The sequence below is a fragment of the Salvelinus namaycush genome, chromosome 8 (assembly GCF_016432855.1).
Source record: "Salvelinus namaycush isolate Seneca chromosome 8, SaNama_1.0, whole genome shotgun sequence".
NCBI classification, from domain to species: domain Eukaryota; kingdom Metazoa; phylum Chordata; class Actinopteri; order Salmoniformes; family Salmonidae; genus Salvelinus; species Salvelinus namaycush.
In genome coordinates this window covers 57,215,308-57,228,081 of record NC_052314.1, presented here as the reverse complement: position 1 = coordinate 57,228,081, position 12,774 = coordinate 57,215,308, and the positions used below count along the sequence as shown (strand labels likewise).

At 47.1% G+C, this 12,774-nt stretch overlaps 1 protein-coding gene across 1 annotated transcript; it reads right to left on the bottom strand.

Moving 5' to 3' along the window:
• Positions 1-161: 161 nt before the first annotated feature.
• Positions 162-12,539, bottom strand: LOC120052214 (P2X purinoceptor 3-like). The gene is made up of 12 exons (XM_038999038.1): positions 12,418-12,539; positions 11,813-11,948; positions 11,292-11,363; positions 10,918-10,987; positions 10,608-10,701; positions 10,457-10,534; positions 9,934-10,075; positions 8,030-8,166; positions 1,472-1,565; positions 1,071-1,136; positions 693-770; positions 162-284 (listed from the first exon to the last, which is right to left on the bottom strand). Exons 1-12 carry the CDS (start codon positions 12,537-12,539, stop codon positions 162-164), a joined length of 1,212 nt encoding a protein of 403 aa, XP_038854966.1.
• Positions 12,540-12,774: the final 235 nt, after the last annotated feature.

Sequence of the window (12,774 nt, the reverse complement as noted above, 5' to 3'; positions counted from 1 at the left end):
CCCCAATCCTAACCATAACCTTTAGTGGGGAAAATGTTAAACTGATCCAAGATTAGGGTCTATGGGCAATATCACCCTAAACCTACATTTGCAGCCAAACTTCCCAAATTGCCACCACCCACCCCTTTCCCCCTCAAACACTCCATTCCATTGGCTGTCTGTTAGCCGTATTGCCCAATGGAAAAGGCCCCTGAGTCGTTTGACTGCTTCTCTACTCCAATGAACTCCCTACTCCGATACAGCCCATTGCTGGATAAGGAGTTCTTGATCTGCGTGTCTGATACCTAATGGAGTAATGGTAGATTGGGGGGGAGAGAGGAAATTACTTTATTTAATTGTATACACTTGAAGAACATCAGGAGCACATTAGTCAGGCGACTCCTATTTTCCACTTAAGTAAACTTTTCAGTTCGTCTCTAGTTGATATCAATGCAGGATTTAAGTGGAAATTAGGATTTGACCCCAAGTTTCAACTATTCCTCTGGGCCGTATGTATCAACTTCTCAGAGTAGGCTTACTGATTTAGAATCAGTTTTGCCTTTTAGATCACAATGAATAAGATCATGGAACTGATCCTAGATCAGCACTCCTACTCTGAGATGCGGCCTCAGGCCTGCAAAGGCTGACACTGGTTATTAAGAGAAATATCTATATCACAGTAAGCAGGGTTGGCGCCTCGCCTCAAACGTTACCTCCTCAAACTTCTTGGCCTTGTATTGCTCTGCTCCCTTCAGGAAGTTCAAGAGTATAATGTCACAAAGCACGGTGCCCTGCGACCAATCCAAGGCAGAGAAAGAAAACAAGGTTGTAGAATAGAATGGAATTGAAGAAAAGAGGAGAAAAGAAAAGAAGAGAATAACTATTTTCCACAGAAATAACTTCAGTTGGGGAGACAGAGACACACATGGCACAAAGACATTTTCAAACTAGCCTATAGAGACTTGTGTGGATAATATTATCACAAAGTTAAGAGACTGAAGGTGGAACAGATATGTTTTCATTTAAAACTAGCCTACTGACGGTGTGGATACTTTGTGGATAGAAAGTAGCAACTGAAAAGAAGGGCTCACCACTCCAACTGACGTAAAGGCAGCTACCATGTTGATCAGAGTTGGGATCATGTTAAACTTCCCTGCCTGTAAGAAACAAGGCAAGTACTTTACAGAAGTAAACACACGCACACAACCAACCACACGCACGCACGCACGCACGCACACACACACACACACACACACAAGCAGACATACATCAGACCCCCCTCGTCCTCATCTAAATAACGCATACATGTAGAACAGTCATGGACCCACATAGGCAATTAGACTCATGCAAACCACAGACATACATGTTCTCACACAGACACACGTGTGCTCACACACACACATATACATACACATATGAACACACACTTCCTCCTACCCTCTAATCATCCCCCATCACACAGAAACACACAAACAGCATTACAAACACTCACATTTCCATTGACCAGCACATCAAACCTGATGGCATAGGCCTTGAGCAGAGTACGGTAATCTGTCCCGTTGTCCATCTTGTAGTACTTAGCATACCTATCAGCACAACATGGACAGAGAGTAAGGACATGGGCAATGCACATGGCTTGTACCAGGGGGACATGCCTCTACTCAAGGTCAAGGGCTCACCATAGAGATACACAGTGGTGGAAAAAGTACCCAATTGTCATACTTGAGTAACAGTAAAGATACCTTGATAGAAAATGACTAAAGTAAAAGTGAAAGTCACCCAGTAAAATCCTACTTGAGTAAAAGTATAAAAGTATTTGGTTTTAAATATACTCAAGTATCAAAAGTAAAAGTATAAATCATTTCAAATTCCTTATATTTAAGCAAACCAGACGGCACCATTTTCTTGTTTTTTGAATTTATGGATACCCAGGGGGACGCTCCAACACTCAGACATAATTTACAAACGAAGCATGTGTTTAGTGAGTCTGCCTGTCATGTTTTGTCTTTGATCATCATGTCTTGTCCCTGTGCTTCCCTCTGCTGGTCTTATTAGGTTCTTTCCCTCTTTCTATCCCTCTCTCTCCCCCTCCCTCTCTCCCTCTCTCGCTCTCTCTCTCTATCGTTCCGTTCCTGCTCCCAGCTGTTTCTCATTCTCCTAACGACCTCATTTACTCTTTCACACCTGTCCCCTATTTTGCCCTCTGATTAGAGTCCCTATTTCTTCCTCTGTTTTCCGCTTCTGTCCTTGTCGGATTCTTGTTTGATGTTTGCTGTTCTGTGTCCTTGTTCCGCCCTGTCGTGTTTTTGCCTTCTTCAGATGCTGCGTGTGAGCAGGTGTCTATGTCAGCTACGGCCTGTGCCTTCCTGAAGCGACCTGCAGTCTGTGGTCGCGTCTCCAGTCGTTCCTCTCTACTGACGAGAGGATTTCAGTTTCCTGTTTTGGATTTACCTTTGATAATATCCAGGAGAATCATTGTTTGTTTAATACTGGAATAAAGACTCTGTTTCTATTACGTCGCTTTTGGGTCCTCATTCACCAGCATAACAGAAGAATCCGACCAAGATGGACCCAGCGACTATGGATTCTCTCAACACTGCCGTCGAGTTCCAGGGAGCAATGCTCGGCAGACACGAGCAGGAATTGTTTGCTGCTCGTCATGCCGTTGAGACCCTGGCCGCTCAGGTTTCCGATCTCTCTGGACAGTTTCAGAGTCTTCGTCTCGTGCCACCAGCTACTTCCTGGTCTTCCGAGTCTCCGGAACCTAGGGTTAATAACCCACCATGTTACTCTGGGCAGCCCACTGAGTGTCGCTCCTTTCTCACCCAGTGTGATATTGTGTTCTCTCTCCAGCCCAACACGTACTCAAGAGAGAGAGCTCGGATCACTTACGTCATATCACTCCTTACTGGTCGGGCTCGGGAGTGGGGCACAGCTATCTGGGAGGCAAGGGCTGAGTGTTCTAACGATTATCAGAACTTTAAAGAGGAGATGATACGGGTTTTTGATCGTTCAGTTTTTGGGAAGGAGGCTTCCAGGGCCCTGGCTTCCCTATGTCAAGGTGATCGATCCATAACGGATTACTCTATAGAGTTTCGCACTCTTGCTGCCTCCAGTGACTGGAACGAGCCGGCGTTGCTCGCTCGTTTTCTGGAGGGACTTCACGCTGAGGTTAAGGATGAGATTCTCTCCCGGGAGGTTCCTTCCAGCGTGGACTCTTTGATTGCACTCGCCATCCGCATAGAACGACGGATAGATCTTCGTCACCGAGCTCGTGGAAGAGAGCTCGCGTTAACGGTGCTTCCCCTCTCCGCATCTCAACCATCTCCTCCCACCGGCTCAGAGACTGAGCCCATGCAGCTGGGAGGTATTCGCATCTCGACTAAGGAGAGGGAACGGAGAATCACCAACCGCCTTTGCCTCTATTGCGGTTCTGCTGGACATTTTGTCATGTCATGTCCAGTAAAAGCCAGAGCTCATCAGTAAGCGGAGGGCTACTGGTGAGCGCTACTACTCAAGTCTCTCCATCAAGATCCTGTACTACCTTGTCGGTCCATCTACGCTGGACCGGTTCGGCTGCTTCCTGCAGTGCTTTGATAGACTCTGGGGCTGAGGGTTGTTTTATGGACGAAGCATGGGCTCGGAAACATGACATTCCTCTCAGACAGTTAGGGAAGCCCACGCCCATGTTCGCCTTAGATGGTAGTCTTCTCCCCAGTATCAGATGTGAGACACTACCTTTAACCCTCACAGTATCTGGTAACCACAGTGAGACCATTTCCTTTTTGATTTTTCGTTCACCTTTTACACCTGTTGTTTTGGGTCATCCCTGGCTAGTATGTCATAATCCTTCTATTAATTGGTCTAGTAATTCTATCCTATCCTGGAACGTTTCTTGTCATGTGAAGTGTTTAATGTCTGCTATCCCTCCTGTTTCTTCTGTCCCCTCTACTCAGGAGGAACCTGGTGATTTGACAGGAGTGCCGGAGGAATATCATGATCTACGCACGGTCTTCAGTCGGTCCAGAGCCAACTCTCTTCCTCCTCACCGGTCGTATGATTGTTGTATTGATCTCCTTCCGGGGACCACTCCCCCTCGGGGTAGACTATACTCTCTGTCGGCTCCCGAACGTAAGGCTCTCGAGGATTATCTGTCTGTTTCTCTCGACGCCGGTACCGTGGTGCCTTCTTCCTCTCCCGCCGGAGCGGGGTTTTTCTTTGTTAAGAAGAAGGACGGTACTCTGCGCCCCTGCGTGGATTATCGAGGGCTGAATGACATAACGGTTAAGAATCGTTATCCGCTTCCCCTTATGTCGTCAGCCTTCGAGATTCTGCAGGGAGCCAGGTGCTTTACTAAGTTGGACCTTCGTAACGCTTACCATCTCGTACGCATCAGAGAGGGGGACGAGTGGAAAACGGCGTTTAACACTCCGTTAGGGCATTTTGAATACCGGGTTCTGCCGTTCGGTCTCGCTAATGCTCCAGCTGTCTTTCAGGCATTAGTTAATGATGTACTGAGAGACATGCTGAACATCTTTGTTTTCGTTTACCTTGACGATATCCTGATTTTTTCACCGTCACTCGAGATTCATGTTCAGCACGTTCGACGTGTACTCCAGCGCCTTTTAGAGAATTGTCTCTACGTGAAGGCTGAGAAGTGCGCCTTTCATGTCTCCTCTGTCACATTTCTCGGTTCTGTTATTTCCGCTGAAGGCATTCAGATGGATCCCGCTAAGGTCCAGGCTGTCAGCGATTGGCCCGTTCCTAAGTCACGTGTCGAGTTGCAGCGCTTTCTCGGTTTCGCTAATTTCTATCGGCGTTTCATTCGTAATTTCGGTCAAGTGGCTGCCCCTCTCACAGCTCTGACTTCTGTCAAGACTTGCTTTAAGTGGTCCGGTTCCGCCCAGGGAGCTTTTGATCTCCTCAAGAAGCGTTTTACATCCGCCCCTATCCTTGTTACTCCTGACGTCACTAAACAATTCATTGTAGAGGTTGACGCTTCAGAGGTGGGCGTGGGAGCCATTCTGTCCCAGCGCTTCCATTCTGACGATAAGGTCCATCCTTGCGCTTACTTTTCTCATCGCCTGTCGCCATCGGAACGCAACTATGATGTGGGTAACCGCGAACTGCTCGCCATCCGCTTAGCCATAGGCGAATGGCGACAGTGGTTGGAGGGGGCGACCGTCCCTTTTGTCGTTTGGACTGACCATAAGAACCTTGAGTACATCCGTTCTGCCAAACGACTTAATGCACGTCAAGCTCGTTGGGCGTTGTTTTTCGCTCGTTTCGAGTTCGTGATTTCCTATCGCCCGGGAAATAAGAACACCAAGCCTGATGCCTTATCTCGTCTCTTTAGTTCTTCTGTGGCTTCTACCGACCCCGAGGGGATTCTCCCTGAAGGGCGTGTTGTCGGGTTGACTGTCTGGGGAATTGAGAGACAGGTAAAGCAAGCACTCACTCACACTGCGTCGCCGCGCGCTTGTCCTAGTAACCTTCTGTTCGTTCCTGTCTCTACTCGTCTGGCTGTTCTTCAGTGGGCTCATTCTGCCAAGTTAGCTGGCCACCCCGGCGTTCGGGGTACGCTTGCTTCTATTCGCCAGCGGTTTTGGTGGCCTACTCAGGAGCGGGACACGCGCCGTTTCGTGGCTGCTTGTTCGGACTGCGCGCAGACTAAGTCAGGTAACTCTCCTCCTGCCGGTCGTCTCAGACCGCTTCCCATTCCTTCTCGACCATGGTCTCACATCGCCTTAGACTTTATTACCGGTCTGCCTTCGTCTGCGGGGAAGACAGTGATTCTTACGGTTATCGATAGGTTCTCTAAGGCGGCACATTTCATTCCCCTCGCTAAGCTTCCTTCCGCTAAGGAGACGGCACAAATCATCATTGAGAATGTGTTCAGAATTCATGGCCTCCCGTTAGACGCCGTTTCAGACAGAGGCCCGCAATTCACGTCACAGTTTTGGAGGGAGTTCTGTCGTTTGATTGGTGCTTCCGTCAGTCTCTCTTCCGGGTTTCATCCCCAGTCTAACGGTCAAGCAGAAAGGGCCAATCAGTCGATTGGTCGCATATTACGCAGCCTTTCGTTTCGAAACCCTGCGTCTTGGGCAGAACAGCTCCCCTGGGCTGAGTACGCTCACAACTCGCTTCCTTCGTCTGCTACCGGGCTATCTCCGTTTCAGAGTAGTCTTGGGTACCAGCCTCCTCTGTTCTCGTCCCAGCTCGCCGAGTCCAGCGTTCCCTCCGCTCAGGCTTTTGTCCAACGTTGTGAGCGCACCTGGAGGAGGGTCAGGTCTGCACTTTGCCGTTACAGGGCGCAGACTGTGAGAGCCGCCAATAAACGTAGGATTAAGAGTCCTAGGTATTGTCGCGGTCAGAGAGTGTGGCTTTCCACTCGTAACCTTCCCCTTACGACAGCTTCTCGCAAGTTGACTCCGCGGTTCATTGGTCCGTTCCGTGTCTCTCAGGTCGTCAATCCTGTCGCTGTGCGACTGCTTCTTCCGCGACATCTTCGTCGCGTCCACCCTGTCTTCCATGTCTCCTGTGTCAAGCCTTTTCTTCGCGCCCCCGTTCGTCTTCCCTCCCCCCCCCCCGTCCTTGTCGAGGGCGCACCTATTTACAAGGTACGGAGGATCATGGACATGCGTTCTCGGGGACGTGGTCACCAGTACTTAGTGGATTGGGAGGGTTACGGTCCTGAGGAGAGGAGTTGGGTTCCATCTCGGGACGTGCTGGACCGTTCGTTGATTGATGATTTCCTTCGTTGCCGCCAGGGTTCCTCCTCGAGTGCGCCAGGAGGCGCTCGGTGAGTGGGGGGGTACTGTCATGTTTTGTCTTTGATCATCATGTCTTGTCCCTGTGCTTCCCTCTGCTGGTCTTATTAGGTTCTTTCCCTCTTTCTATCCCTCTCTCTCCCCCTCCCTCTCTCCCTCTCTCGCTCTCTCTCTCTATCGTTCCGTTCCTGCTCCCAGCTGTTTCTCATTCTCCTAACGACCTCATTTACTCTTTCACACCTGTCCCCTATTTTGCCCTCTGATTAGAGTCCCTATTTCTTCCTCTGTTTTCCGCTTCTGTCCTTGTCGGATTCTTGTTTGATGTTTGCTGTTCTGTGTCCTTGTTCCGCCCTGTCGTGTTTTTGCCTTCTTCAGATGCTGCGTGTGAGCAGGTGTCTATGTCAGCTACGGCCTGTGCCTTCCTGAAGCGACCTGCAGTCTGTGGTCGCGTCTCCAGTCGTTCCTCTCTACTGACGAGAGGATTTCAGTTTCCTGTTTTGGATTTACCTTTGATAATATCCAGGAGAATCATTGTTTGTTTAATACTGGAATAAAGACTCTGTTTCTATTACGTCGCTTTTGGGTCCTCATTCACCAGCATAACACTGCCAGATCAGAGGCAGTAGGGATGACCAGGGATGTTCTCTTGATAAGTGTGTGAATTAGACCATTTTCCTGTCCTGCTAAGCATTCAAAATGCAATGAGTACTTTTGGTTGTCAGGGAAAATGTATGGAGTAAAAAGTACATAATTTTCTTTGGGAATGTACAGTGTAGTGCATTAAAAGTAAAAGTAGTCAAAAATAGGTAAGTAAAGTACAGATACCCCCAAAAACTTCTTAAGTAGTACTTAAAGGGGTATCAGAAAAATGTATCATCATGGATAAGGAACTATGAAAATAGTTCAAATAAACCCTATTCAATCTATAAAATCGTTTGTCACAGAAATAGATGATTTGCAGTTTGACACAGATAAGATGGAGGTCATTAACACTAAATCCATTAATAGGGATATTTTAGGTGTGTCACCTAATTATTCTTTTTTTTATACAACAAAAAGGTTGACAATCACAACCCAATTTGAAGAAGAAAACAATGCTCTGATCATTTACTAATCGCTCCCAACCCATAGGAATCCCCACCCATTTGACTACTTTAAAATGGTGGAAGTCCTCAAGTGTCCATGCAAAAAACGGATTAAATCCATCTAGAGATCTTTATGCATCTCTATGGGGCTCACTCTCTAAAGGCCAGAGGTTAGAGGTCAGAGGTCATGGCTACCTGAAGTTGTACCCGGGGGAGACGCTGTTCTTCTCCGACATGGCGTCCAGCCGGGTGAAGGAATAGGAGGGGTTACACTCATCCTCTGACTTGTCTAGGTCACACATCCAGCCGATCTTTATACCTATCACCCCTCCCTGTAGGAAGTGGTTGACATACATTTAAAAAAATCTCTTTGCTACTTTGTGAGAGTGGGAAAGAGACAGCCTAAAGGGGAAGGAGTGAATATAGCCGAAGGGGAGGAAAAAGGGTGAAAGAGAGCATAATATGTGAGTATATAAAAGACTAGTATGGATGGAAAGAACTGTGGATAGAAATGACAGGAGGCTGCTAATAATGGTCGGAACGGAGCAACTGAAATGGAATCAAACACCTGGAAACGTGTTTGATGTATTTGATACCATTACACTCATTCTGCAACAGTTATTAACACCAGCCTGTTCTCCCCAATTAAGGTGCCACCAACCTCCTATGATAGAAATATGACAAGTAAATATACCAGTATGAATAAACTTAGCAAAAAAAGAAACAGCCCTTTTTCAGGACCCTGTCTTTCAAAGACAATTAGTAAAAATCCAAATAACTTCACAGATCTTCATTGTAAAGGGTTTAAACACTGTTTCCCATGCTTGTTCAATGAAACATAACAATTAATGAACATGCACCTGTGGAACGGTTGTTAAGACACAAACAGCTTACAGACGATAGGCAATTAAGGTCACAGTTATGAAAACTTAGGACACTAAAAAGGCCTTTCTACTGACTCTGAAAAACACCAAAATAAGATGCCCAGGGTCCCTGGGAGGCATGAGGACTGCAGATGTGGTCAGGGCAATAAATTGCAATGTCTGTACTGTGAGACAGGGAGACAGGGAGACAGGACAGACAGCTGATCGTCCTCGCAGTGGCAGACCACGTGTAACAACACCTGCACAGGATTGGTACATCCGAACATCACACCTGCGGGACAGGTACAGGATGGCAACAAAAACTGCCCAAGTTACACCAGGAACGCACAATCCCTCCATCAGTGCTCAGACTGTCCACAATAGGCTGAGAGAGGCTGGACTGAGGGCTTGTAGGCCTGTTGTAAGGCAGGTCCTCACCAGACATCACCGGCAACAACGTCACCTATGGGTACAAACCCACCGTCGATGGACCAGACAGGACTGGCAAAAAGTGCTCTCCACTGACGAGTCGCGGTTTTGTCTCACTAGGGGTGATGGTCGGATTCGCGTTTATCGTCGAAGGAATGAACGTTACACCGAGGCCTGTACTGTAGGCCTGGTGCGGGATCGATTAGGAGGTGAAGAGTCTGTCATGGTCTGGGGCGGTGTGTCACAGCATCATCGGACTGAGCTTGTTGTCATTGCAGGCAATCTCAACGCTGTGCCACCAGCCATACTGCTCGTTCTGTGCGTGATTTCCTGCAAGACAGGAATGTCAGTGTTCTGCCATGACCAGCGAAAAGCCCAGATCTCAATCCCATTGAGCACGTCTGGGACCTGTTGGATCGGAGGGTGAGGGCTAGGGCCATTCCCCCCAGAAATTCCCAGGAACTTGCAGGTGCCTTGGTGGAAGAGTGGGGTAACATCTCACAGCAAGAACTGGCAAATCGGGTGAAGTCCATGAGGAGGAGATGCACTGCAGTCCTTAATGCAGCTGGTGGCCACACCAGATATTGACTGTTATTTTTGATTTTGACCCCCCCTTTGTTCAGGGACACATTATTCAATTTCTGTTAGTCACATGTCTATGGAACTTATTCAGTTCATGTCTCAGTTGTTGAATCTTGTTGTGTTCATACACATATTTACACATGTTAAGTTTGCTGAAAATAAAGGCAGTTGAAAGTGAGAGGATGTTGTTGCTGAGTTTTTATACCTGGGAGTGAACCACCGTACCTTCTGTGCCAGCGTGGTGAAGTTCTGGTGTGCATAGCGGATGACGTCTCCCACCCTGAAGATGGGGCAGTAGGTGTTGTTCTCATGGTCAAAGTTACACGCCTTGATGTACTGAGGGGTGATAGTGGGCAGGAAGTTACCCCTGAGACACACACACACACACACACACACACACACACACACACACACACACACACACACACACACACACACACACACACACACACGAGAGAGAGGAGACCAGTTAGAGTTACATTATCGTTATTGTCGTCATCACCAATGTCATCGTCATTGTCATCAGCATCTTCATCAACATTGCAATTATCAACATCATTATCGCCATCATCATCATCATCATCAACATCATTAACATGATCATTATTACCATCATCAACATCATTATCTTCATCATCAACATCATTATCTTCATCATCAACAACATCATCATCAACAACATCATCAACAACATCATTATCATCATCATCAACAACATCATTATCATCAACATCATAATCATCCTCACTTGGTGAAGTTGAAGAGGGGGAAACGAATGCTGTTCTTGATGAAGATGGTGAAGTTCTCCACCTCCATCATAGGATGCCTGAGGGAAGGTCAGAAAGAGAATCATGTTCCTTCCTCAACACACACACACACGCACGCACACGGTTACCCACGTCTTGATGTAATCGATCTCCGCCTGGCACCAGCCTCTGATCTCACAGGTGTTAAGGGTGTCGCTGAAACGTACACACCTGCCCGTCGGAAGACCTGAGGAAGAGCGCGAGGGAAAAGAGAGAGGAAGAAAGAGAGAGGATATATGACACAGAAAAGGGGAGGATGGATAGGGACAATAAATGACAAAGACCAAACCATTATTTTGGGAGAAACTGTTTGGCAAATTCTGTAACATCTTCTATCTTCTTCAGGAAATACAATAAGAAAAGGAAGAGAAAAAGTTGATCAGAAAAAGTGGAGAAACCTCACCATTTCCCCCAGGCTTGTTGAGGAACTTAGTGCAGTTGTTGTCGTGCGTACACTTGTATTTCATCTCACTCTGTGTATCACACATAGTACAGAGTTAGAGTAACATTCAGAGGCAGACAGATGGACGGACGGACGGAGGGAGGGAGACAGACGGACGGACGGACGGACGGAGACAGACAGACAGACAGACAGACAGACAGACAGACAGACAGACAGACAGACAGACAGACAGACAGACAGACAGACAGACAGACAGAGAGAGACACAGAGAGAGACACAGAGAGAGACACAGAGAGAGAGATAGAGCATGTGGGGGGGGGGGGGGGGGGGGGGGTACAGAGGGCCAATGGGAGAGTAAGTGTGAGGGGTCTCACTTCGGGACAGTATCCCTGCACCTGGTTCTCTGTGATGATGAGTTTGGTGATGATGCAGAACACAGAAGCCCCCTGTCAGACCACACACACACACACAAAAAAAAAAACTAATTTTCATTGACCAGCACATCAGACCTGATGTCATAATCCACACATACCTCAGTATCAATATTTGGTATCCATTTTTAAGTATTAAGTATTAAGTGACGTTCACAGGGCTTTTAACAAATCCATTACCCACAAAGTGCTTACAACAACCCAGATATAAACAAAGATTGAGCAAGCAGGGGAGACAGAGGCTATACAACAACTATACATGGCTCCTTAGGCTGTCTATCAATGCCAATTGCCAACATTAACATAAGGAATCCAAATATCTCAGACCATAGTTTGTGTGTGTGTGTGTCGCCTGTCGGTGTGTGTGTCCTGTGTGTGTGTGTGCGTGCTTTGGTACCTACGTGTGCACATGTGTGTGTGTCTGTATGCATGCGTACATATGTTTGCGTGTGTTCGTGTGTTACCTGAGAGGGGGTGACGTACTCAGCTACGTCCATGACTCGGTTGTTGTACAGTCCAAAGCCTTTGACTTTGGTCATGACAGACGACTCTATAGCTGTGTCTCTGATCTGGTACGCCTTCTCATACACAAACACCCACCTGAGAGAGGTGCAGGAGAGGAGAGGAAGAAGGAGATAGAAGAAGAGAGGGGGGGTTGGAGAGAGAGGGGTTGAGATAACATAATGGGAAAATCATTCAATCCCATTTTCCCGTCTCTTCCTGTCACGTATGGAGTACTAATGAATGATCTATGAGTCTTTAAAGACTAGCCTTTTGTTGGGCTAAAAGAGATCCTAATGAACAAACAATAGATTTATAAGATTCAGCTCCATAAGCGCAAGACTTTGAAAAGATGTTTGATTGAAAAGACGTTGAAAAGATGTTGAAAAGACGTTAAAAAGACATCTGTTTGGTTTAAAGTCTTTCTTATGAGAAATGTGCATCTGACTGGAACTGTGTGGAGACCTTTTTCCTGTTTCTCCAATGAAAAGACGTTGAAAAGACGTCTTTCAACCAATTTCTCTCACTGGAATATCCAAAATGTGAGTGATAGAGCGATACTACTGACCCGATGAAGTAGGTGATGATGAGGAGCTGTACGACACGGTTGATGATCCCGATGGTCCAGCTCTTCACCACCACCGACTTGGTGGTCTCGTAGGTGAAGAAGTCCGTGATACACGTCCACATCCTGACGTTGAGGCAACCTGGGACACCCAATAAATCCAACTTGTGTCTGTCGGTGACCCAAAGTCACAGCCAACAATCCACAGAATGCCTCTTCAGAGAGTATGTGTGACTTAGCTACCCCCCCAAAAAACTAAAGGCAAACCCCAAGATGTGTTGGTTTCCCTACATACTAAAACACAGTTATTTGTTCCAAAAAAGCAATCTGATCATTGTCTTTACTTCTTTCAAAAAGGTT

Bases quoted from the DNA above. Each gene is read 5' to 3' on its own strand.
- LOC120052214 (XM_038999038.1), bottom strand. From the start codon at position 12,539: ATGTGGACGTGTATCACGGACTTCTTCACCTACGAGACCACCAAGTCG. The intron at 11,364-11,812 runs GTAACACACGAA...GTGGTCTGACAG, and splicing joins AGTACGTCACCCCCTCTCAG to GGGGCTTCTGTGTTCTGCAT. The intron at 1,566-8,029 runs GTAGCCATGACC...TTGTGCTGATAG, and splicing joins TCCCCCGGGTACAACTTCAG to GTATGCTAAGTACTACAAGA.